Genomic DNA, 26613 nt, shown 5'->3' on the forward strand with positions numbered 1-26613 from the left:
ATGCAAATCTAAATCAAAATTCCAAGAGAATTTTTGTAGAACTTGACTACATGATGTAAATGTGTGTGTGTGTGTTTACAAGTACACATAATGGGTCAAGAATAAACACAACTTTTAAAGAAGAATGGGTCCTGTTCTACCAGATGTCAAGATTTGTTATAAACCTACGGTAATTAAGAAAGTGAGATATTTCAAGCATGGGTAGAAAAATGCATTAATGACAAAGATTAGTGAGCCTGAAAACAAAGCCAGGCATATATGGATACTTGATATCCAACAGACAGGTGGCACTGCAAAATACTGCCTTTTCATTTGTACTTAGTACTTGTCTTAGTCTATTCAAATTGCTGTACCAGATTATAAACAACAGAAATTTATTTCTCACATATCTTTTTTCTTCCTTTTTTTTTTTTTTTTTTTTTTTTTTTTTGAGACAGAGTCTCACTCTGTAGCCCAAGCTGGAGTGCAGTGGCATGATCTTGGCTCACTGCAACCTCCACCTCCAGGGCTCAAGCGATTCTCGTGCCTCAGCCTCCTGAGTAGCTAGGACTAGAGGCATGCATCACCAGGCCAGGGTAATTTTTTGTATTTTAGTAGTGATAGGGTTTCACCACGTTGCCCAGGGTGGTCTCAAACTCCTGAGCTCAGGTGATCTGCCTGCCTCAACCTCCCAAAGTGCTGGATTACAGGAGTGAGCCACCACACCCAGCCTATTTTTCACATTTCTAAAAGCTGAGAAGTCCAAGATCAAGGCACCAACAGATTCAGTGTCTGATGAGGACCTGGTTCATGGACAGTGGCTATCCTCTCCCTGTGTCCTAACATGGAGGAAAGGCCAAGGGAGCTCTTGGGGGTCTCTTTTATAAGAGCACTAATCCCGTTCATGAGAATTCCACCCTCATGATCTAATCACTGCCCCCTGCCCCCCCACCACACACACACAAAGGCCCCACCCCCAAATACCATTACCCTGTGGGTTGGCATTTCAACATACACATTCTGTGGGGACATGATCAGTTTATAGCATGTGTTTACTGCTTTCATAGTCAAATGTTTAATAAGCCAGGAAAGAAACCTACGTTCACCATAAGACCAACTTCCACCACAAGTGGTTTAAGTGCCAATTTTTTTTTATAAAGTTTTAGGGCATAACATGGTAAATTTGGTTTTCTATTAAATCCATTCCAGAGTCAGTAATACAGAATAAAGAGGGTTTTATCACAGAAGCTTTGAGAAGATGGAAACAAGATAGGTCACAGTATGCCAAGAACAAATTCCCCAAGAGCAACAGAAGCACACGTACTCTCCTCTGTCATGGGGATTCTGAAGAGGTACAGCCCTAGAATGTCTCCCCTATAAATGGACCAGTATGTACTTGGTCAATAAGAACCACACTTGGGGTCAAGTGACTGACACAAATGAATGAAATTTCATGCCACCTATGGGTGCTACCGAGCACATCAGAGTTCTGTCCCCTAAACCCTTGTCTGGGAAGTATTTCTAGGCTGACAAGTCCACTGTGCCTATGGTTTCAGACCAAGGTTTCTGAAGCTTATAGCTGCAGACTGGCCACACTGCTCATGTGGTGTTCATAAACACACTAAGTTTACAGACATGTCTACTGTAGGCTACAGCCAGCCCAGGACCCCTAATCAAACCCAGTGAAGGCCCTGCCACAAACCCATTGTTAGAAAAACAAAATAAAACTCTCCACATTGTAAAGGAATGCTATAAAATCCTTCAAAGGCACATGTTTCATTTTAGAGACTAAAGAATAACTTTTTAGGCATGTTTGAGATGGAGCACAAAGTGGAAAATAGCAAGGAGTAGGGGCACCTTTGGTTTCCCAGCGCCCATATTTCTTGGGCTTCCTAACCACCGTCTGTCAAGAGGGGTGTGACTCTGTCCCAATTCCAGCCCCTCACCTCCCCTGTCACTCCCATAGGAGTCTGAAATACAGGCATGGCAGTTTATCATGTCTACTATGTCGGTAAAATCCTCCAGAATCAGGGATCTGGGAATAGTTGTGCCAGATGCCAAGAAGGAAGACCCAATTTAGCCCCAGGGAACCGTCTGGTTATGCAATGAAGAGAAGAGGCTCATAACAAGGGCTTGGATAAAAAACCAAACTGTCTGTGATGCAATGAAAAACCCTCAAGCTGAAAACACACACACATATACATTAAGTTGGCCAATCCCCAAGTATGGTGCCTGATTGAGGCCTCAAACTTCTTCCAGTCAAGGCATGAGGGAGATGCATCAAGCAAGCTCGCATTCACCAACATGTGTCAGGGAAACCATCCTACTTCCATCCTGGTAGGAAATCACGTTTCCTTTTTTTTTTTTTTTTTTTTTTTTGGTGGGACAGAGACTTACTCTGTCACTCAGGCTGGCGTGCAATGGCGTGATCTTGGCTCACTGCAACCTCCGCTTCCTGGGTTCAAGCAATTCTCCTGTCTCAGTCTCCTGAGCAGCTGGGATTACAAGTGCTTGCTGCCACGCCTGGCTAATTTTTGTATTTTTAGTAGAGACAAGGTTTCACCATGTTGGCCAGGCTGGTCTTGAACTCCTAACCTCAGGCGATCCACCTGCCTTGGCCTCCCAAAGTGCTAGGATTACAGGCTTGAGCCACTGCACCCGGCTGATCATGTTTCTTCCCTACAGATCTTGCTCTAAGAACTGAAATCAAAGACCACTTCCTTGAAAGGACCAGCTGCTGTTCTGGGTCATAGAGAACCCATTTGAGCATATGTAGAGCAACTGTTCTGTTCACCATGATGCTGACTCTACCACAATGTGGGTACTCAACAAACAGGTTCACCATTGTCAAGTACTGCTACCAACACTGGGTCTATCCAGAGATGAATCAGACAAGGCCTCTGCTCTTAAGCATTCACAGGCTTTCAGAACCAAAGTGCTATGCACAGGAATCACTGTGAAATGAGAAACAAGGGAACCAGGACCATGAGAAAGAAGCATAGGAAACTGAAGAGAGGTGATCAGAGGAGGCTTCCTGGAAGTGGGATTTGCAGAGCACTGAAATTCTAAGGAAGAGGTTAACAAACTATAGCCTGTGTAAAGGTCAAATACAGCCCACCACCTGTTTTTGTATGATCTGTGAAATAAGAATAAATTTTAAATATTTTAAGGTTTACATTTTAAATGGTTATATAAGCACTTATATAATATCTTGATTTTGCCTCTTAGCTACTAAAGCATAAAATATTTATAATCTGATCCTTTATTGCCAGCCCCTGTTCTAAGGCACACAAAAGACCCCAAGATGGTAAATTCAAGTCATAGCTAATGTTTGCTGAGAGCTTACTGTTCGCTGTGTGCTACACCGTGCAGACAGTACTTAATCTTCACAATATGCCTATAAAGGTAATGTTATTCCCACTTCACAGAGGAGGAAACTGAGTCATAGAGAAGTTAGTAACTTGTCCAGAGTCTGGCAGCCAAAAGTTAGTAACTTGTCCAAAGTCTCGAGTGTAAGTCTGATCCCAAAGCTGTCCTCTCAGTCACCAACTTTGATGCTTGTCCAATTCCCTATAGAGAGAACATGTGAGCAGAAGCTTAAAGCTTGGGACACATGTGAAAAACAAGCCCTCATCTGTCTGGAAACAAAGGGAAGGAGAGGCCAGAAAATGGGTAAAATCATGGTGGGAATTGCCAAGTAGAGTATAATTCTGCAATGAATGCATGGCAAATAAAATGGCATAAGGTAATTTCATTGCAACAAAAGCTGTCTATAGTAGCAAAAAATTGGAAACAACATAAATGTCTATTATTAGGTGGTTATATTATGGAATGTTATGTAACCTTTGGGAAAAAAAAAAAAGGTCATGCTTTATCTTCATTGTATTGGTCAGCTACTGCTGTATAACAAGAAACCCCTAACTCTTAATGGCACACAATTAGCATTTACTTTCAGGTGTCTGTAGATCAGTTGAGCTCAGCTGGGTAGCTCTGGGTTGCTGGTTGGGCCCACATCTGTTCCACTCATTGCTCAGCCTCCTAGGACCAGCGGTCTAGGTATGTGCACTCTTCTTGTAGAGATGCAAGAGACCCAAGAGACAAATGGAAACAAGCAAAGCATGGGCTCAGAACTGACACTTGACCCCTGTTGGCCTAACAAGGCTCATGGACCAGCCCAAAGCCAAGGGACTTCCAGCTTTGGCAAAGGGAACTAAAGAGTTACACAGCAAAGGGTGTGGGGATGAGAAGAGGTGAAGAATTAGTTAGAATGATGACTCAACCAACTTCTTAAACTATTACAAAACAACATCTAAAATGTAGCTGGATACTTGCCACAGCTGAAACTACTCCTTAATCACAGTGACAGCCATGTACATGGTCTCTTCCTCAAAAGCCACAGTTCCATAAGGATGACTTCTACGTCTGAGATGAGCCTTTTAACCCCATCCACTCTCATAACTCCATGTGGTTAACATCGCCTGTACTGCCCACTACCTTGCAAATGAAGTGGCTGACATCTGCTCTGCCTGCTACCTTGAACATAATGTAGCTGTCACGTATACCAGCCCAACATTCTGCCACATTGCCCTCAAAGCCCCCCAGTGCAACCTGAGTAGATCCTGAGAGGAGGATGGACTGTGGGTTCTGAGAATGACCAGTTCTGCATTTGAGGCCACACTTTGCTTGCTCAGGTGCCCAACTCTAGGCCTGTGTTCCTAACGGCCATGCCACCCTGCCACATGTGCCCTGCCTCCATGGCCACCAACTGTCAGTTGCATGTCAGGGATCTCCTCAGCTGCTTTTCCCCTCCAAGGTTATCCTCGACCCCTCCTTTTTTTTTTTAGTAAAAGAAGTTTCACAGGCTAAAATCACATCTAGGGCATTCAATGAACCAGAGCCTTGATGACTGCCTATGAGACCAGTGATCCCAACCTGACAGAGCTTTGAGGCCAAAGGCAGGGGAGCAATCCTGGGTGGGCCAGTAGGGAGGGGTGTACCCATGGCAGAAAAGAAGGCAAATTTAGACGTGTGTGTGTGTGTGTGTGTGTGTGTAATTGAGTCTTCAAAAATCTTTCTGAAAATGTCTCCCCAAAAGTTTAAGAACTTCCAATTCTGATAATAAAGAACTAAGATAATTTAAACCAACCCTTCTGCTGAAGCTACTAACATATCTGGGCAAAATATGTTTAAAAGCACTTAAAAATTAACAAGGCCGTGAAGAAGTACCAGGATCCAATCTGATGGCAGCAAGACCCAGGGAGGCGAGACCAACTCTCAAAGCCACGTCAGCCCTGTGGCATTTGTAATCCTGAAGAAACAGCTGGTGTTTTATCAGCCTGCTTGGGCACAAAATGCCAATGTCCAAGGTCCACTCAAGGTGAGGAGTCCTATTACCCCCCATTTAGAGAAGACCCCAAAGAACCACACTGTCAGGGTCAAGCAGCAGAAACACAGCCACAGCGTGCACTGTGCAGAACGCAGTCTCCTGGTCCAATGAGTGCTCTCAATGAGCAATGGGTGGAGTGCACGCCTGCCCACTTTAAGAAGGAATAAACTTTCATTTGGTGAGTGACCACAGAAGGTCACTGTTGTTGACATCTGTTTTCACTTGAGGATGCACTATTAGCCATCTCTATGATTTCTTTGATGGCAAGTTCTTGGTTAGAAACACTGCCCCAAATCATTACATTGTGCCTAAGGAAGCACGCACTTCCATCTGTGACAATCAACTCTGTAACGTGGTTTATGGACTCGCATGGCAGCTAAAGTCCTGCCTCTGTAAATGCAAAGTTGTGAAATGCATTGTTTATTTTAAGCTAACCAAAAAGTCTAGAATCAGAAAATCTTGGGTTCAAATCCCTGTTTTTACCACATAGAAACTGTATAACCCTCGGTAAATTATGCACATTACCATGTCTCATTTTCCTCATCTGTAAAATATGGGTAATAATGATAATAATAATACCCACAGTCAGAGGCCAAACACTCAGCCAAGTGCCTAGCTACTGCGTAAGTGCTTAATAAATGGCTGTTATTACTAATACTCATTTTAGCCGAAATGTGATCCTGGTTACCACAGTTTAGAATAATAATGATCCAATAATAATAATGGCAGTAGTTAATAGCAATAGCTATAGCTCGTGGGCCAGAGATCGTTCATGAGTCTCAGACTCATACCTTTGAACATCCCAAGGTGAGCAATTAAAGGTGCACTGTGTTCACATGACTGTGAGACACCGGCCCAGCACTGCATATTTTGCAAGTAGATTTGATCTCTGACCCCAGAGGCTCCTGGGTCAGGTTGGGAGATAAGAAATGCACACTCAAGGCCATGGGCAGCTAAGAGGTCCCACAAGAAAGGAAATAATGTTGTCTCTGAGGAGAGAGAGGTGGGGAAAGCAACCAAGAGCTCCAGGAAATTCAAAACTGACTGCAGCTGAATCGGAGAACCTGGCTGTGAGTTGGGAGGCAGTGCACAAGTGTGAATGCGGGCAGAAGCTGCCGTGAATGTTCTCCCCTGCAGCATCGATCAGAATAGACAGCAGGCCCCAGGCAGCCCCACACTCACGAATCTGTAGTCGGGCTGCTGCACCAGGGGCCTGTACCCGCCGACCCTCCCTGAACAGGGCCTAGGACTGGTGTAGGGGCTCTGTGAGAGCCTCACTTACTCTCTCTGACATCTTCATGGGCCACGCGGACACTGTGATCATCGTTGGCAGCCTTCTCAGAGCTCTTGGTTCTCATAACTTTTTTGTTGCTGTTTTTACCTAAAGGGGGAGAGAGATGCCTTTACTTTCACATATGTCAGAGCTGGTTCAGGATGCTGAGTTCAACTGTCCTCTCCTGCACAGCAGCCATCTCCCCTTCTGTTCCCCTGTTCCTAAAGATGGTGTCTTGGACTCTAAGGAGTCTCTAGTTAAAGGAAAGGAAATGTGTTATTAGAAACACCCAGGAGAACAAACACTCCTAATAAAAACAACGTACACCTGCACATTGTTACTATTATAAGACTGAAGATCACGCCTGTAATCCCAGCACTTTGGGCGACCAAGGCACGTGGATCATGAGGTCAGGAGATCGAGACCTTCCTGGCTAACATGGTGAAACCCTGTGTCTACTAAAGATACAAAAAATTAGCTGGGTGTGATGGTGGGCACCTGTAGTTCCAGCTATTTGGGAGGCTGACGCAGGAGAATAGTATAAACCCGGGAGGTGGAGCTCGCAGTGAGCCGAGATCGCACCACTGCACTCCAGCCTGGGTGACAGAATGAGACTCCGTCTCAAAAAAAAAAGAAAAAAAATGACTGAAGAATACTTTTGGGTAGTACATTTGATCCTCACTGAGGCCCAGAGACATCATTTGTAGTTTCTGGAACTGGAAGTGGAGCCTCAGACTTGTGACCCCAGAGCTAGCATTTTCCACCCTGCTGGGCTTCTCCAACCTAACTCTCTCCCAGGCCCTGGCTTGGCACCTGTAGATAAGGATGCTGCCACCATTTGGGGAGCCTCCTTGCCATAGCCTGAGACACCTGCCTGCCACGCTCCTGCTGGCCCCCTGGTTCCTTCTCAAACTGCACCCCCTCTCCCTGCTCCAGCAACACAGGCCTCCTTTTAGCCTTCAGTTCATGCTTCTTCTTCACCAGAACTTTGTACTATGTTGTTCCTCCTGGAGCACACTTCCCTTCCCTTCACTCTCAAACTAATTAGCTCCTACTGATCCTGAAAATCTCAGCTCTGGCATTGCTTCCTTAAACTTTCCTGACCTCCCCACCAAATCAAATCCACTTTGATGGAAGTTGATAGCACCTGCTTTGGGTCAGGTTGCCTCTAGGTAGAGCCTGATGCAGGGGTTTGGATGCACAAGGTGTATTGAGGGAGATGGAGAGGAAGAGAGGTAGGATGGGGTGAGGAAAGGAGCTAAGCAAGGCTGTGGTCTCAGCCAGAGTCAGGCTCAGCCCATCCCACAGGAGCAGCAACTACACACACGGTTGTCCTGACTCGGGACAAGGAGCTGTCATTTCTACTGCAGTTGGCTTCTGGCTACAGCCTGAGAATGGGAGATGTAGCCTTCCAAGGGTGCTTCTGCAGAGGTAGAAGCAGGTGTGAGCTGCCTGAAGAGGAGACTCCTGGTATCTGGGGCCTGTGTGTCCCTGTGGGGAAAGAAGACCTGGGCGGGGCACTGGCGGCCACACTGCAGCTCTGCACCCATCTTGGGTGGCAGCATCCCAGTGGCAATGGGATGTGTCTGTTGATGAGACAGGGATGACTTCTGGCTTTGCTCACTGCTCTGTCTCCAGAGTCTGGGACTTAGGAGGCTGTGATGAATGAATGAAGGCATGAATGAACAAATGAACCAGTCAGTGAGTGACAAACGAAAACAAGAGGCAGGGCAGGTCTGTGGAGAAAGAAACTTAGCTTGAACTTTAAAAGCCAGTTGAAATACCAAAATCAGCTGGTGGATTCTTCCAATAATGAAATCATTTCCGACTATGTTACAGTCACCTGCTAAAAGGACACTTATTAAGAAAACCTTAAATCTTCAAGAAATTCAAGGGGTACATTGGGCCAAGCCAAAGGAAACCCCCTTTTTGTTATATTCTTGGGTGGTACCTGCTGGAAGTATCTTTCATTTCCATGTAAGCTTAAAATAAAATAAAAAAATTAAGTGTCCCCATTAGTGTCTAGAAGCCAATTAACTGAAACCTCTGTAAAGGCCAGAGGAGGAGGGCAAGTCAGAGACCTGAACCCACATCTCTGCCTGATGCTGCTTTGGCCTGTGTCCTGCTTCTGTGGGTGGGAACATCCCAGCTGGTGGGAAAACCGTGGAAGGAGGCCACCTCCTTAAAAGCCTGACTGGAGCTCCGTAAAGACCTTAGTGGCTCCACAAAATCAGGAGCATAACTTCTGATAAGGCTGAGTTGGATTTTGCAGAAATATAAGATGTTTTAAGAAAAGGAAAGGAAAAAATTACGCAAAATATGTGAGAAAAAAAGCCAAAGTTCTGGAAAATAATGCCCATTCCAGCCTTCCCCAGAAGATGGTGTTCACGACAGCCTTCCTTCAGCCAGGGCCACCTCCATAGGCCCTCCATGGAACAGGCAGTGAGAGAGGGAGCCAGGCAGCCCCCCAACATCACTGCCTGGGCAGCCCCCACACCACAGCCCAGCCAGCCCCCACACTACAACACCATGGCCCGGGCAGCTCCCAATACCGTGGCCTGCGCAGCTTCTAATATCATGGTTTAGGTACCCCCCACCAACCCCGCAACCATAATACCATGGCCTGGGCAGCCCCCACACCACAGCCTGGACAGCCCGCAATACCACGGCTTGGGCAGACCCCACACCATAGTCCTGCCAGACCCCACACCACAACACCGTGGCCTGGGCACCCCAGGCCCAGGCAGATTCAGGCCTATGAGGAAATGGCCCCATTCAGCTCTGGGACTCCAGTGAAAGTCTGGATGTCAGGCAAAGGTCCTACTACACTGAGAGTGTGACTCTCCTGGCAGGGGGAGGGGGCTGGGATCAACATGTGGGGAACAGACTCCCCGAAGGGAGTGGCAGATGGGGCTGAGATAGCAGACAGGGGCCCAGCGCCTGCGCTGGGGAGGAGGCAGCTGGCGGTTGGGAGTACAGGCCTAAGGGCCTGGTTCCAGTCTGGGGTGCTGCCACGTCTGCCCCTGCACCCACAGGTGTGTCCTGGGATGACCTCGTCACCTCTCTACACTTCGGTTCCCTCATCAGTGAAAGGAGAAGGCAACAATACCTGCCATGGTGGAAGCTACCAGCAGGAAACAAAAATGCTGCCTGAAGTGCTTAGGTTGGCCCTGGCCTGCACCCTCACTGACCAAGACCTATATCTTCTCACCCATCACAAAGAGCTATTCCAGTTGCTGGAGGAATAATAGCTAATGTGCATAGCATGGTTCAAAATTTACAAGGCATTTTCACATAGATTCTAATAGGGTCTTTGCATACCATTTTATAGATGGGGATACAGATGCTCAGAGGGGAGAAGAGAGCTGCCCAAGGTCACGGACAGAGCCAGGAGGGGACAGAGCTGGAGACTGACTCCAAATCTGAGCCCTTCACAGACAGCACACAGGACCCCCCTTCATAGCCCCTTCCTCTCTCCTAACAAGAAAGGCGGCATATGGTCCATGCAGATGAAAGAAGAAAGCAAAATGGAAACAGTGTGCAGAGAAGGGGCCAGGATCAAGCCAGCATCTCCATCTGGGCTGCATGACAAAACCAAATTCCTTAAAAGTAGCAAACTGAATTGCCAATGCGGGCCACATGTTCTATTCTGGTCTACAGTGATAAATATAATTCTTGGTTAATAGAGAACTATTTTTCCCCTCACTATACAAAGGGCTTACAGTAGCAACCCCCAGAAGCCAGAAAAAAAAAAAATGCTTTGCTGCAATTTTGCATTTTCCCCAGGAAATTCCAGTCCAGCTGGCTCTGCATTCCTACAGTGAAGGACCCAGCCCAGGGCTCTGAGGTCCTTGCCTGCTTCTGCTTAAGGAACCCACATTAGGAGAAAGAAATGACCAAAGAGGTTCTCTGGGGCTCCCCAGAATTGCAGCACTAAGGCTAAATCACCACAAACACACCAGATCTGCTGGGAACACTCACACAAGCAGAGCCAGGAGAACTTCACAGGTGAACACAAAAATCTAAACAAAAGCAGTGAGAAACTCCTGCTCTGTGTGATGTTGGCAGGGAAAGGGCCACGACACAGGGAGGAACCGCCTGCACCCTTATCCAATTCTGAGGACAGGAAGCTCCCAGAGGAAATAAGAATCCAGGGGATCAGTGGGTCCTGAAGGGTGAGTTGAGCAGTGGACTGATGCGCTGGCTTCCATCCATCTCAATGACCTTGATGGGAGCTGGAGGGGAGGCTGTGGGCTAGACATGGAGGTACTTGTGAAATTGTCTAAGAACTTTTTACCAAAACTAGACCAAAATCAATCGAACAACCCATCAAAATCCCATGGCCTGCCTCTCTCTCTCTCCCTCTCTCTCTCTCTCTCTCTCTCTCTCTCTCCATTGTGTCTTCTCTGGGAAACCTGCCTGGTCAGTCCTGCCCTCCTCTGGGTCAGCCTTTCATGTAGAAGACCTGGCCTCAGATCTGGGCATAAGGAAGAGTGGGCTTGGTTGGGGCAGCAGTGCCCTGTGGTCCCCCACTCTCGCCCTTTGTGCAGCCAGCAGCTGCCTTTCTGACTTGCAACCAAATAGAGTCCTTTGCCTTTAAAGAGACACCCCGGTAACAGCAGCAGGTGGGTATGTGCAGACACTGTGCAGGGAGCTGTTGGTACCTGCCAGTCTCATTTTAGATTCCATCTGGAAACAGAGCCTGAGACAAGAAGGCCTTGGGCACAGTGCTGTATCAGGGAGGAGATTTCAGGTAGCACAGGTGAAAAGGTGAAAGGGGAAATAGCAATAATTTAGGCTGTGTTGTTTGGCAGGACCCAATGGGGACTCAACCTGGCTGGGGACTCAGGGTGGGGTTGGGAGGGGAGACACCTCTGAGCTGCCCCTCCAGAGGCTTCGAGGCTGGGAGGCTGGGAGGCTGGGCATTGACCCATCCGATCGCACACCTCCTCCAAAAGCTTAGGTTATTAATTGTTCCCATGCCACATTGAGGAACTGAGGCTTGGAGAGGTCACAAATGCCCGTGAGTGGCAGAACCAGACTTTGACCTCAGCTCTCTCTTAATCCTGAAAAAACTCACCATGGGGCACCTACCTGTGCCTAGCACGAACCAGGCATTCCATACAAATCTGTGACATCAGGGGCTTAAATTAACACTTGAAGGTGTTTTGTGCCATGTCAACCAGCCTATGATGCCCAATGAGTAGCCAGCTGGCTGCCAGCCAGATGTGGATACCATCCCTTCCAGGGGCCATCCAAAGAAACCCTAATTTCCTGGGTTTTGTGACCCCAGAGAGGTAGCTGCAGTGACTGGGGCCTGAGAGGGCCACAGAGGGCAGAGCCATTGCTGGAGATGCCAAGCCTGAGAGCTCAGGCTCCCTGGACCCTTAGGGACATCCAGAGAAAACCCCCACCTCAAAAGTCAAGGCTCCAGGGCCAGGCTGCCATTGTCCCCACGCTAAAGGTGCCATGAGCTCCGGCAGCCATGGACACTTGGGGCATAGAGAAAACACAGTGGCTGTTTTTAAGAACCACAGCACGCAGGCCAGCTTTCGCAAACGTGGGAGTGTCCTCCTTTATTATCCATGCGCGAGCCCTGGTTTCTGGAACCTTGGGCACAGGCAAGAGGAAATTTGCCAGCATTAATAGTTGACTTTGGAAGGCATTTTGGAAATGGAGGTGGTGTCTTAGAAAGCTGCTTGCTAATGTACAGGAAATGACGTCCTCTCCCTTGGAATTTTGTAGGGAGTTTACCTGGACAAAACACTTTGGATTTAACTCTTAAAGTGAGCATATGATTTGACATTAAGGATTGCTTGTTGATTGTTTAGGTATGCTAATAGCATTGTGATTGCTTTGTAAAGTACTTACTGAAATATTTACAAACACAGCCTCCTAATCCTTACACTCCCATTTTTCCCAGGAGAAGACATTTCCATCCAAAAGCCAAAGGCAGCAAACCACCACGAAAAGAGAAGGAAAGCTTAAATGTGAAGCCCTTTTCACCAACTGGCTCACAGCATGCACAACAGAAAAGGCTTTGTTTACAACCAAATATGCTCAAAGAACAACTCTTTGGTTATTTCCCCCCTGCAACTGGGGCACAGCACAGTACAAAATGCAAACTCAATTATTCTGAGTACAGACACACAAACGTGGCTCGCTGCCCCCTCTGCAAATTCCGTGGGCTCAAGACTATGGTGGTGATGTGGGTTTGGCCACATTCAAACAGTGGCTCATTCTCACCAGCACATGAAGAAAGCTATGAACAAAGGACTAAGCAGAAACTCAAATTTAAAGACTACATATCCAAGCCTACTTCTAACCCAACGTGCAATGAAGAGAGAAATAAATAAAATCTTCAAATCCCTCATTCAAATCAATAGTTCAGCTTATTATTTGATTTGTTTGTCACTGCCAAGTGGGAGGAAAAGGGTAAGTTCAATAACTATGGTTTATTTTTCTGTTCTATTTTATTCTTCAAAAGGAATATGGCTGCAAACCAGGGTCATCAATTTGAAGATAGCATGCAAAGTAAGACACCCCCAAATCCACTTGCACGTGCAAAATGTGGCCCCTTTTCTTATGTTTAACCCTGGGATAACGAAAACTGAGGACCTGAGAGTCACTCCCATGGCCTTAAATCATTCCAACTGCAGGGATCTAGAAACTGTCAAATTCAGTTCGAAACAGCTAAATAAATGGAATTAGAGAGCAGAACGTTGTCAAGCCCATATGAGGAAGAACATTCTAGCAATAAGTACTCTTCATTCACTGAAAGGTCCATCCATGGAAGCCTATGAGCAGAGGCTGGGCGGTTCACTGTTAGAATCTTGCAATAAGCAAGAATCTGTGCTCAGTTTCCACTTAGGTTCCTTAGAGTTCTAAAATTCTGGGATGGATGAGTGTTCACAATGAGGAACTCAGAAATTGTACAGTACCAAAATCCTACTGCAACCTAAGAAAAAGATTCTTCAGTTCCATATCCTGATAGTGGTGGTGGTTCCATGAACCTGGACATGTGATAAAAACTGCAGAGAACATGCATACAAATGCATGTAAGAACTGGTCAAATCTGAGTAAGGCATGTAATCTAGTTAACAGTGTCACTGTCAACCTTCTGGTTTTGATACTGTATACAACGGTGATTCTCAAACCCCTGGGGGTATTTGGCAATGTCTGGAGACATTTTTGGTTGTCACAACACGGGGGAGAGTGCTACTGGCATCCAATTTCAAGTCCAGGGACACTGCTAAACATCCTACAATGCACAGGAAGGCAACCCCCTTCCTCCCCTTTTGGCATGCACACACAACACACACACACACACAAACACACGGTTGGCCCAAAACATCAAACCTGCCAAGACTGAAATATCTTGTACTAGAATCATCTAAGAGGTTACCATTAGCGGGAGCTGATAAAGGGTACATGGGGCCTCACTGTACTATTTTTGCAATTTCTTGTGAGCTTATAATTATTTCAAAATAAAAACTTAAATAAATGTTTTTAAAGATTCCATTCTCTTGAGCATATTGGGGCTCTACTTCTCCAGAAACCTGTCAGTCACTCATGGAAAATGCAATATTCTCAACTATCCAAAGGGTTCCGTTCTCCAAGCATCTCCATGAACGTCAGCATGTAATGCCCACTGGGCATTTCTGTGGTGGTGTGAAAGAACAGCCAATGGTCAAAGCCAGAACCCACACCCAGATCAAATCCCCAATGCCCTCAGCTCCTTGCATAAACCCCCTACAGGGTTAAAAGAGGGCTCCCTTCTGGGGCCTACAACATAGAAAATCTGCCTGTTTGGAAATTCACTGGGGAATCACTTGCTGAATACATCTTTCCTTGAACTCACTTTTATGCAAGACAAAAGCTATCTGGGAAATATTTTATCATCTGCAAAGATAAAGTACATATAGACTTTTAGTTAGTTATATATGCTTTTATACTCTTATGCATCTCTAAATTGAACCCCTCACTCCCACCTCAGTGCCTGGTACATAGCATTGCATCATCCACCCAGTGAAGCAAAGTACAGAAGTTTGCATTAAACACTCCAGGCCACAGTCCAATGTTCCTTCCTATGTAAGTGACTTCCTAAGATATTCCAAAACAATCCAATGCGGAGATAAGTGCTTCTGTTACACCATGAGCAGCATATAGATCAAGCCACTACTTAAAGTGGAAAAAAGTAATTTTCTCCTAGTGTAGTTTAACTGCGCAAAACTGTCACTGACTCCCCTAACCAAGTTCATGCTTAAACCAGTCTTCCCACTCCGGTCCAGGGCAGAGGATTCTGCTGAGCAAACACCAAAATAAAAAAGGACAGGAGTTAAAAATATGAGATAAATGTCACACTTGTCTTGCCATGGTTGAGGAGAGCTCTAAAAAAGCCCCCCAAAATTCATTAGAAACAAGGCTGACATGGTAGCAGGTCCGGAGGCAGCTGTCCCAGCAGGCCTCTGATCAGAGTCTCTGGATTTTCCGAAGATGTGTTTTCAGTATGGGGCTTGGAGATCCTGGCAGATGCCAGGGCCGTGCTGAACTGGGCAAAGCGTCCTGCAAAAGCAGAGACTAGACACCGAATAAACAGGCTCCCCCATGGCCTGTCTCTGCCTGCAAGATGGCCTTCCAAAAGCAAAGGAGCTTTCTCTTGCATATTCAGGTTACATTCTGATTTCTCCTCCAGAGACCCCATTCCAAGAGTGGCAAGAGCTGTTTCTCCCGGGACTAAAGAGAGTCACCTCCCCATGTAACCCCTGAGTCTGCAGACACATTAGTCTGTGGACACAGCTCAGGCCTGGTTGTGACTTTCTGAGATGTTTTCTGTAGGGAAAGAAACCTATCTTAGGAATGATGTCCGGTCACTTGCACGAGTCCCCAGGACGATAAAAGCTGACTTACTTGTCAAGTCTTAAACATCACCTCTTCGGGGAAGCATTACCCAAGCCCCCACAGATTCAGTGAGCTCCCCCAGCTTATGTTTCCTTAACTCCCCGCACTTCTGTGCAACGCTCAGCACAACTACATTACTTTCTCAGAGTCCCCAGCTAGTTCCATGTGGTGGGGGGCAGGGAAGAGGACTGTCTTGCTCTCCCCATGCCTAGGATCTCACCCAGCACCGGTGCTCAGCAGGCTCTTTTAACAGCCTGTGGAATGAATGAAAGGTTCACAGGAAGACTAGCACAGAAGCTGGCAGGCACACTGGAAGCTTTCGTTAGAAGGTTTTTACAGCAATCGACAAAGTAAAGCGAGGTGGTAGGTGCAGTCTTCCTATTTGCAAATGATGATGAAGTTAAAGCTCAGGAAACAGAGCCATGATCCCAGATCCCCGAATTGATGAGCCCTAAACATGGGTGTTAGGCCCCGTCTTCAGACTCCCAGTCTGGGACTCCTTCCACTTTCCCCCTTGGCACCACTCCCAGGGACTGCCAGAACCCAACATACATGTCTCCTGCCTATACCACCCTACCATGCCCAGCGTGGAGCTAAGCATGTTGCAGGCACTAAAAAAAAAAAAAAAAAAAAAAAAAAACTAGAATGCACATGGATTTGATTCAAACTACCAAACCAAAAATGCCTTGAGTTTAAAAGGACAGGAGAAAGGCTTTCAAATCTCCCAAGCCAGCAAGTGACACTGAGCAAATTACTTAAACTGTCTGAGCCTCACCCACCCTTCGGAGCCACTGAAAGGATTAAATGAAACTGGCACATAAAGTTTCTAATGGAGTCACAGTCTACATTCTACAAATATGAGTCTCTTCCCACTCCTAATCCTGTTATTAGGCCACAGTGGCTCTTACACATCTGAATTCCCATAACTCTCCCTGAGACACTGGAAATTCTGGATGTGTTCAGGGTTGTCACACAACTCAGAAATCCCCGCCCATTCAAAGTTGTCCACAATGGAAGCATGCCAGGGCCTCTGCAAAGGGGGATGCTCAGATAGGTCCACCCTTTCAGGAGTTCTGTGTCCTCACCCCTCCTCCACTTTCCCACTGCCCTAGCTGCTGACTTCCATGAGCAGTTTAACCAATCAAAGATGATGCCTTCCACACTCGGAGCCCTGTAACAGTGGCACCCTCACGTATCTCCTTTCAGGAAAGGCCATTGCGAGGCCAGAGAATTTGGCCACATTCCTGCTCATGCCCCACTCTTGAAATACTAGGCCTGCAGCCCCTGAAATTTGAGCAAAGAACATTTGGAACAACTAGAGGAAGCCCCACTTCACAAGGTGGTTAATAAACTACGTCATTTAATGGAAGTCATTTTCCTAGGAAAATGGGATTGGCAGAAACTGAAGATGGATTTGAGAAGGGTATGAGACTTGGATGAAAGACGGAGCACCACAGGCAGCCAGGCAGCCCCTAAAACAGAGTTCAGGCTGCAGCAGACTCCAGGCACAGACTCCCCAGCGGAGGCTGTGCCATCCTGCCCCAGCCGGGCAGAGGACCCAAGGGGCCCACTGAGAGTGGGAGGGAGGGAGCTGAGAAGGGACACAGCTGGGTAAAGGCCTACTGGCAGAACTTTCCCCAGAAGGCCATCTGCCAAAAGAGCCAGCCATACATACCCCCAAAGCGGAAATTCAGCCGCATTTGAGGATTGAAGAAGTAGGCAGAGAAGTAAGAGGTATCCAGCAGAAAGATCCTTAGCTCAGGGGATTTCAAGCTTGAAACAAGAACTTTGACCCTCCAGGCAGCCTCCCAATTGCACAGCTCCCTCTTTACCTAAGGGTATAAGGTAGAGCTGAAATGTGTGTCAGGGTCAAGGCCAAGTTCTGGCAAGCTGGGCAGGCCCGCAGGAAGCGCAGACACAGTCCCTAGGGAGGCAGAGGCAGCAACAGGGAGATTCCCGGGACTGGCCCATCCCTGACACACAGACAGGGAGAAGCCAGCTGTCCCCTGGAGGCGCGAAACCACCGGCGCCCCCTCGGACTGCCCAGCGCAGAAAGTTTCTTACCTGGTGGAGGCGGCTCCGGAGCCGACTTCTCCCTCTTGGGAGCTTTCTTGGGCTTAGTGGCCCTCTTGGGCGCCCTGGGCTCCTGCGGGCGCGGCTCCCACTCCTCCCCGGGCCCCGCAGGCAGTGGCGGAGAGAAGGTCTCGGGCTCGGGCTCTGGGCGCGTGTAGTAGGGCTCCTGGCTCCAGATCTCCTGCCCGTAATAATCAGGGTCCTCGAGGGCTGCGCCCTGGGCTCCAACCCCGGCCACGGTCACTGCCAGGAGCACCAGGGCCAGTGCCGGGGTAGCGGTTCCCGGGCGGGACATGCCTGCTCCGCCCCGCGCCCAGGGCAGGGTCACTGTCACCGGGAGCGCCGGGCGGGCTGCGGGCGCAGAGGCTGGCGCGGGGCAGGGGCGTAGGGCACAGCAGAGCGGCGCACGGGCGCGGGAGGCTGCCGGCTGGCTGCGCGTGTGACCGGCCCTCAGGGCTGGGCTGGGCTGGGCTGGGCTGGTCCGGGGCGGACAGGGGCGCGCAGAGGCGCGGGGCGGGCGCAGGGGGGCCGGCCCCGCCCTTCCTTCTTCCCTCCCTTTCCCGGCGACCCCGCCGAGGCCAGTCCTTGGAGGCAGGTGTTCCAAGCAGCCAAGCCCAAGAAAGCCCCCTGCGCCCCGCAGTCGGTCCCTAGCCCCCTTCCCCTCCCCCACAGGCTGGCCAATGTGGGGCCTGCTTCCCCAGAGACGCGAATGAGTTTCAATCTTAGAAGAAAACATTGAGGCCCGCTGTTCCATTCCTTTGTTGAGAATGGAGGTGGAGAAACGTGACCTGAGAGGAGAAAAGATTGGCCCGGGATCCTGAAGTAAATCAGAGCCCAAGCAGCCTCCAGCTCTCAAACTCCTGCCCCGTGTGCTGACCATCCCGCAGACGTGGACTTCCCACTAGCCATGCTTCTGTTTCAGGAACTGGGAATGAGGAATTCCTGAGGTTCCCGGGGTTTCTGGGTGTAAAGTTCCCTGGGAGCAGGGCTTAGGGACCCTGGAGGAACCCCCTCCCATCTGAGACAGTGATTCTGTGGGGCCTTGGGAAAGAGAGTGATGTTACCCCAGGGCAGCCATCCAGGGGTCACAAGAGGGTTTGTGGTTCATGCAAGAGCAGGCTCTTGCCCAGAGGGTCCTTTGAGAAAGGGCCTCCCACTTTGGACAACTCTGCATGAATTCTTTATGTGGAGCCAAAGGACTGCATGCGTTTCCCTTGCTGCTGTAACAAACGATGACAAACCTAGTGGCTTCAAACAACACCTCTCTAACAGCTCTGCAGGTGAGAAGGCTGATGCAAGTGTCACCAGGCCAAAATCAAGGGGTCAGCAGGACTGGGTTTTTTAGGGGAGCCTCTGGGGAAAAGTCCACTTCCGGGCTCACTCAGGTATTGGCTGAATTCAGCTCCTTGCGGTAGTAGGACTGACGTGCAGTTCCCTTGCTGGCTGTGGGCTGAGGTGCCTTTCCTCCTGCTGGCTGCCTGTGTTCCTCCACATGTCTTCTGCAGGCTCCTCCAGGCCTCTCCCTGGTCCTCGCACGTGGGCCCTGCATCTCAGAGCCAGCACTGACGCAGCTTCAAATCTCTTCCCTTCCTGCCACATCTTTTTGCCTTTCAGCTAGAGAAAATTCTCTACTTTTAAGAGAGTGTATGATTAGATGGGCCCACCCAAAAAATTCAGGATAGTCATCCTCTCTTAAGTAGTGACCTTAACCACATCGGCAAAGTCCATTTTGCCATGTTCCCTAACTTTTTGCCAGGTTCCCTAACTATCTCTTGTTCTAGGTATTCAGGTATAGATGTCTTTGGGATCTCATGGAGTGTACTACAGGGACAGACTGACCCTCAAGCCTGCATTGGCCTGTCACCTTCCCAGTTCCTCTAGGCCTGTGGTATGATCCTAGGATGCCACTGAGCTGAGTCAGGGCACCAGGGCAAGGCCTCATCATTGCTCTGGAGTGAGGACTTCCCTAGAGTGGGGGCTCCTGAGACCCCACAGTGGTCAGGGCTTGGGCCAGGAAGGCTCTCATTCTCTTTCTGCATAGGCCACTCAATCAGGCTATCTTTTAGGCCAGTCTTCCAGGCTTCCAGTTTGAAGGTCAAAGCAGAATGACTAGAGGGAGAGGAGGAGCCTGCTGGTTGAGGCAGGGCCTGTCCACAGGGACCAGGAGGCCTTGGTCCTGCCTGTCAAACCCTTAGGACACTCCGGAATCCAGAGCCAGCAGAAGTCTCCAGGGTAAGAGGGCAGGAGGGTCCCCTTCCCCACCCACCACTCTCTGCTCCCCGCCCCTCCCTGGATCCCCGCCCACCCTCCTCCAGGACCTATCCCCAGGGCTCACTCTTGGGGACAGTTTTATCTGAAGCCAGGCACTCCAGACAACAACAGAGTCTTCAGTGGTGAAACAGAAAGCGGCTCCAGCAGCAAGCAACACACCCAGTGTTCCAGCGAGCTGTATGAAGCACTAACAAGAGGCTGGCCTGGCATCTTGGCCAGAGGGACTGCAGAGGCTGCCCAGGTCAGGACTGTGCCCTGCACCACCTCCATCAGAACCCCCAGAGCTTGCTCAACAGCAGACGGACACCCAGGCTGCACCCCAGACCTTCAGAATCTCCTAAAGAGTGGGTTCAAGCACTAGCATATCTAAGAAGTTCCTCAAGTAATTCTGATAGCGTCCAAATTTAAGATGAATCTTCTCGCTCTCATTTTACGTAGAATCCTGAGACCCAGATTTACCCGAGGACACACAGCAAGCTAGTGACGGCCAGGACTAACCCTGCTCTACTGCCTTTAACCAATATTTAAAGTCAGGCCATATACATCTCAATGGCCCCAAACCCATGAGTCCTGAAGACATTTTACTGCTTTTCAGCACCTCTTAGGTAACATAACATATACCCGCTCTGCAGTGTCTGGTAAGTGTCCAGAGAAAGCCCCACCGAAACATGCCTCTCAACATGTCCCTGGAATAAAGAAATGAGTCCCACTTATTACTGCTCTCCCTATTAATGCTTGCTTGTTTGTTTTCCCTGGGGAGACACATAATTAAAGCAAGCAGAACAAATAGAACAAGGATCGATTGCACTGATGCCAGTTCTCCCAACACAGAAGCCCATGGCACTGTTCCTGGAGCATCCTTTGTCTACCTCTGGCTCCCTCTTTCTGGTGCTGCCTGTCCTGGAAATGTGCAAGGCACAGTCAGAGCTCATGAAGTTTAGGAACATAGGGTGGCAAAGCTGACCTCATTCTCTTGGTTTGCAAGCCTTATCCTTCCTCCCAACTCTCACCTATCTGTCTGGAAGGGTCCTGCATTCTTCAGTTTCTCAGATGAAGACCTCCCTGGTCATCTTGGCCCCATCTCTCCTTCCTCTTCTAATACATAGCTGTAAGTCCTGCTGCTCTCATGGCACACATTCCTTAATCTGCCTCTTCCTGTGTTCCCGCTGCCCATCACTCAGCCCATGGTTCAGAGACCCATGGCAGATGACGGGAATCTGTGCTCAGCAGGTCTTCCTGCTTTGGGGCCTCTCTGACCTGCCGTTCACCCTTCCTTCAAGGCAACAAGCCATTCATTCTCCCTAAACACCCATTAACAACTCTGCTCACCAACCAAAACACCCATTAACAACCTTGCTCCCTGAAGAATCTGCAGGGTTAACCAATCCCACGTAAACCTAACCCCTCTGGGTGAGATTCAAGGCTTACTAGCTCACTCAAACTTGGCTCTTTCCTCTCACCACTGGGCAACAACCATAAGACAGGTTCCCTTTTTTTTTTTTTTTTGACAGAGTCTGACTCTGTTACCCAGGCTTGAGTGCAGTGGCACCGTGTTGGCTCACTGCAACCTCCATCTCCTAGGTTCAAGCAGTTCTCCTGCCCCAGCCTCCCGAGTAGCTGGGATTACAGGCACCCACCACCACAGCCAGCTAATTTTTATATTTTTCATAGAGACGGGGTTTCACCATGTTGGCCAGGCTGGTCTCAAACTCCTGACCTCAGGTGATCCACCCATCTCGGCCTCCCAAAGCGCTGGGATTACAGGCATGAGCCACCATGCCCGGCCAAGACAGACTCTTAATGGCCTTCTGCACAGCACCAATAAGCTCTGTGATTATTATAATATGCTAACTTTGCATCTTCCACAGAAACCAGCAGAGTACAAGAAACACAGAAAATTTCAATAACCCCTTCTGCATAACTAATCTTGCCTAGAGTCTTTCATGGCATCAGCCAAAGAATGTTTCTCTCTAAGACTTTTTCTGTTCTCAATCTAATAATTTGTCTATATAACTCAGGACTGGAACCCTCAGGAGGGGCTGTGAGTCTCTCTGCATAGGGTAAGTGGAGCTCCAGAAACCAGACACTCCAGTCAGGGGTAGCAATGGGGGCAAACTGGGAAACCAAAATGGCAGTTCAGAATCCCCCCCTGATTTCTGAGTTCTTCAAATGGTGTTCTTTAAAGTCAACCATTGTTTGTTTGCCTCAGTTGAGAATCTGCTAAGTGCACTTCTGCTAAGCAAAATAAGCCCATGTCTGTGCATTCATTCATCCCTTAGACAGGATTCTGCTAAGCCAGTTTCTGTTATACAACATAAATCCATACTTGTCTAATAATCCTCAAACACCTTACATGGCTAATAATTTTTCAAATATTTATGAGCCCACAGAGGAGATTTATGTTAAGCGGCTTGGCAAGGAACAATAGAGTGTGCAGGTCCAGAGAACATTCTGTTGAAACAAATATTGTCAAGACATCAATATTTTTATAGCATTTTTCATCAGGACTTTTCACACCTGCTCATTTCCCTAATTATCCCTGAGACTCTTACACTTTCAGAGAGAATGAAAATGGAATTTTTTTGAAAGATCATTAATTTGAAAAATTAGCTGCTATATAAAGAAAAATACATACTCAGGCACAGCCATTACTAAAAATATAGTCTTGAGATGGATGCACAGGGAGAGAGATACTAAGTTGTTATGGCAACTATCATTATAATTACAAAGCTGGAGGGTTTTTCTCGTTCATTACTGTGTTGAGATGTGGTAGTTTAAATGGCAGTGTCCTTTGTAATGTCCTCAATCTCATTACTACATAATTACCCATTTCATATTTAATTTTCAGCATGTTTGTTCTTACTCCCATACCCTGTACATTTGGCATCTTTTGATAAGCCTTATTCTTAGCTCATGGATCCCTCTTGCAACTTAATTCCTCTCCTCACTATTGCCTCTACTCTGTGGTTTCATTTTCAATTTGGCCTTTGGGACACTTGCTTTGGCATGAGATATTCCATTTGTAAACAGTAAGACGCTGTTGCGAAAGTTCTTCAGAAACCACAGGAACAGGCACCCGGAGAGACACTGAACACAGGACACACCAGAGCCTGCTGAAAGGCCTTGGAGGCACGGTGTTTCTTGGCTACCTACTATGTGCAGGATCATTTACAGGGGTGATCACATTTGACCTTTGTAAGCTGGGTTCTCTGTTTGCACGCCCTCTGGTCTTCAGCCCTCTGGGCTTGCCTCTGTACCTGGGAGACTGGGAGGCCCTTGTAAATTAGTCCCCTTGTCCTCTGGTTTCTGATGGGGATTAACCAATGGAGATAGGAAGGTGAGGAGAAAGGGTTCTGGGTATTTCTTCCCCTTCCTCCACCCCCACCCTTCTATGCCCCCCACCCACTTTGGCCCAGGGGTCCTGGTGGTGGCTGGATCCTTGGGCTTCCCTGAAACCCACTTCCTCAACTCTAGCCCTGCAGTCCTGACAGCCTGAGCCTCCACTCATTTGCCTCAATATCACTGTTTGTCTCCACATCCCTGCCCACACCTCTGCACTTCATTTAATTCACCTGTCATCTGTGTGTGCCTCTGTCTCCTGCTGGGTCCCTGACTGATACCATCCTCCCAAAGCTTTGTGAGGGCAGAATAGCTCCCCCTGTCTTACAGCTGAGGAATCTAGAAGTGGCTAAGTCTCTTGCTGAAGGTCATGTAATTAACAAGTGATCGAGTCAGTTGAACCCCCAACTGTTTCATTCCAAAATTTCCACCTCCATCACTCATGTTGCAGTCTCAGGCCAAAGGGAATGGTGGCCCATCAGGTGACCCGAGATGCGCTTGGACAGATTGGCATAGTATGTCAGGGTACAGCATGGGCACCCTGGGGTGGTCATGGGTGGGGGTGGCTTTAGTCTCCAGTAAATCTCAAGCCTCTCCATCCATCAGGAGTGCTCAAGATCTAAGTTCTTTAAATTTAGAAGTTCTGGAGCTGCTTCTGTGGTCACTTAATGCACGAAGCCTGAAAGACAAGAGGCAATCATCTCCATGGAGTCGAGATTTGCATGAAGAGGAACTCAGTGTGAGAAGCCAAGAAGCAAAGCAGAGGAAGATGCTGCCCCAGCCCCCGGCCTCCAGTCCATCACTGCCACATGGGCAGGGCTGCCACGCTCTGGCCCAGAATCAGAAGCAAAGGTTTGGAAGGTCTGAGTTTAGGCATCCCTCTTTCTATCCTCTCAGTCAAGGTACAGGGCTCTCTGAAACAGCAGTGCCAAATGCAGTTGGTCCACACACTCTATGAGGCCCCAGGGCTGGGAGAGACTTCCCACACCTGTAGTCTACTGTCGGGCAATCAGACCCCAAACCAGGGGTCTCACTGATGTTTCTGCAAGAGAACACCTCTGCCTCTCCCCACCACACAAGAGACATTGAACTTGGTAGGATGGAGACTAAAAATGTAATAAACTCATGAACCTAATGACTTTGAAAATCTAATAAATTCCTAGAAAAATATAAAATGCTAAAGCTGACACAAAAATAGAGAACCTGAACAAACCAATAATATTAAATAAATTAAAATGGCAGTCAGTCTTTATTAAAAAAAATTCTAAGCCAGGCGCAATGGCACACACCTGTAGTCCAAACTACTTGAGAGGCTGAGGCAAGAAGACTGCTTAAGCCCCGGAGTTCAAGGCTGTAGTACTCTATAATCACGTCTGTGAATAGCCACTGAACTCCAGCCTGAGCAACACAGTGAGACCTTGTCTCAAAAAATATATATCTTTTTAATTAGCCAGGAGTGATAGTGTGCACCTGTAGTCTTAGCTACTTGGGAGGCTGAGACAGGAGGATTGTTTGAGCCCAGGAGCTTGAGGTTATAGTGAGCTATAATCACACCACTGCAATCCAGCCTGGGCAACAGAGTGAGACTCTGTCTCCAAAAGCAAATAAACAAACAAAAGTTCCAGATCATTTTTCTATTTTCCAGTTGAATTTATTAAACTTTTTTAAAAGCTGAAATTCCCACCTTATAGAAAGTTTCCTTTCTTTTTCTTTCTTTTTTTTTTTCTTTTTTAAGATGGAGTTTCGCTCTTGTCGCCCAGGTTGGAGTGCAATGGCACGATCTTGGCTCACTGCAACATCAACTTCTCAGGTTCAAGCATTTCTCCTGCCTCAGCCTCGCAAGTAGCTGGGATTATAGACCTGCACCACCATGCCCAGCTAATTTTCTGTATTTTTTCATAGTACAGATGGGGGTTCACCATGTTGCCCAGGCTGGTCTTGAACTTCTGACCTCAGGTGATCTGCCTGCTTCAGCCTCCCAAAGTGCTGGGATTACAGGGACCAGCCACCGCACCCGGCCTGAAAGTTTTCTTTTACAGAAAATTGAAAAAGAGGGAAATCTACTTGGATAATTTTATTATGCTAATGTAATCTTAATTCTAAAATCAGAGAATGAAATTATAAGATATAAAAGGCTCATTTTGTTATAAATATAGACATTAAAAATCTTAAGTCAAATATTAGCTAACTGAATCCAATAGCTTATTTTTTAAAATACGTAAAGTATACATAAAATCCATAAAGTATAATTAAGTAGGCTTTATTTCAGGAATACAGAAATGTTTCGACGGTAGAAAAATCTACCTATGTAATTTATCATGTCAACAGATCAAAAGAAAAAGGTTGTATGATTATCTAAATCAATGAATTATCTGAATTAGAAAAGCAGTTCATAATATAGAGCATCTGTTTGAAGATGTTCTGAACAAATGGAAAGATACCTATGCTTTTGCATGGGGCAACTTGGGATCAAAGATTCAATTCTTGCTGGGCATGGTGGCTCATGCCTCTAATCCCAGCACTTTGCGAGGCCAAGGCGAGAGGATCACTTGAGCCCAGAAATTTGAGACCAGCCTGGACAACACAGTGAGACCCTGGAAGGAAGGGGAAGGAAGGGAGGACTTAGGCACAGAAATAGACAGACCATTGTCCAATGTAAGAAAATAGAGAGCTTAGGTACAGACTTATGTGTAATATTTAGGGAACAACACACAATATGAGAATGTTACACATCAAGGTGGATTCTTTACCATGTGGCCTTGGGAAACTTGGCTCTCTCTACAGAAAAAACTAAAACTGGATCCTTACCACACACAAAAGTGGACTCCAAATGGATTAAAAAACTAAATGTGAAAAGTGAAACCATAACAATAATAGAAAGTGTATAAACATATCTTTGTAACCTAGAGATGGGGAAAAACTTGTTAAATAAAAACCTCAGAAGCACAAACCATAAGGCAAAAATAAGAAGAGGAGGAATTAATGAGGTTACTTATATCAAGATAAAAGACTAATGTTCTACAAAGGACACACTGAACAAAATGAACAGGCAGATAACATATTGGGAGACAATACCTGCAATGTCTAACCAAAAAAATTTTTTTTGGAGACAGAGTCTCGCTGTGTCACCCAGGCTGAAGTGCAGTGATGCAGTCTCGGCTCACTGCCACCTCTGCCTCCCAGGTTCAAGCAATTCTCCTGCCTCAGCTTCCCTAGTAGTTGGGATTACAGAAGCCTGCCATCATGCCCAGATAATTTTTGTATTTTTAGTAGAAAAGGGGTTTCACCATATTAGCCAGGCTGGTCTTAAACTTCTGGGCTCAAGTAATCTGCCTGCTTTGGCCTCCCAAAGTGCTGGGATTACAGGCGTGAGCCACCACGCATGGCCAAA

At 47.5% G+C, this 26613-nt stretch overlaps 1 protein-coding gene across 3 annotated transcripts in view; it reads right to left on the minus strand.

Moving 5' to 3' along the window:
* Positions 1 to 18242, minus strand: part of CPXM2 (carboxypeptidase X, M14 family member 2) — a 246824-nt gene extending 228582 nt beyond the window's left edge. For 2 of the 3 annotated variants that reach the window (XM_077947807.1, XM_077947808.1), the window contains exons 1-2: positions 17604 to 18237; positions 6648 to 6746 (exon numbers count right to left, since the gene is read on the minus strand). In XM_077947807.1, the coding sequence (XP_077803933.1) occupies positions 6648 to 6746; positions 17604 to 17907 (403 nt within the window). In that variant the 5' untranslated portion in view covers positions 17908 to 18237. Of the gene's footprint in view, positions 1 to 6647; positions 6747 to 17603 lie in introns of all 3 variants that reach the window. The other variant, XM_001082168.5, reaches the window with a different exon arrangement.
* Between the last annotated feature and the right edge of the window lie 8371 nt (positions 18243 to 26613).

This window comes from Macaca mulatta, chromosome 9 (assembly GCF_049350105.2).
Source record: "Macaca mulatta isolate MMU2019108-1 chromosome 9, T2T-MMU8v2.0, whole genome shotgun sequence".
NCBI classification, from domain to species: Eukaryota; Metazoa; Chordata; class Mammalia; order Primates; family Cercopithecidae; genus Macaca; species Macaca mulatta.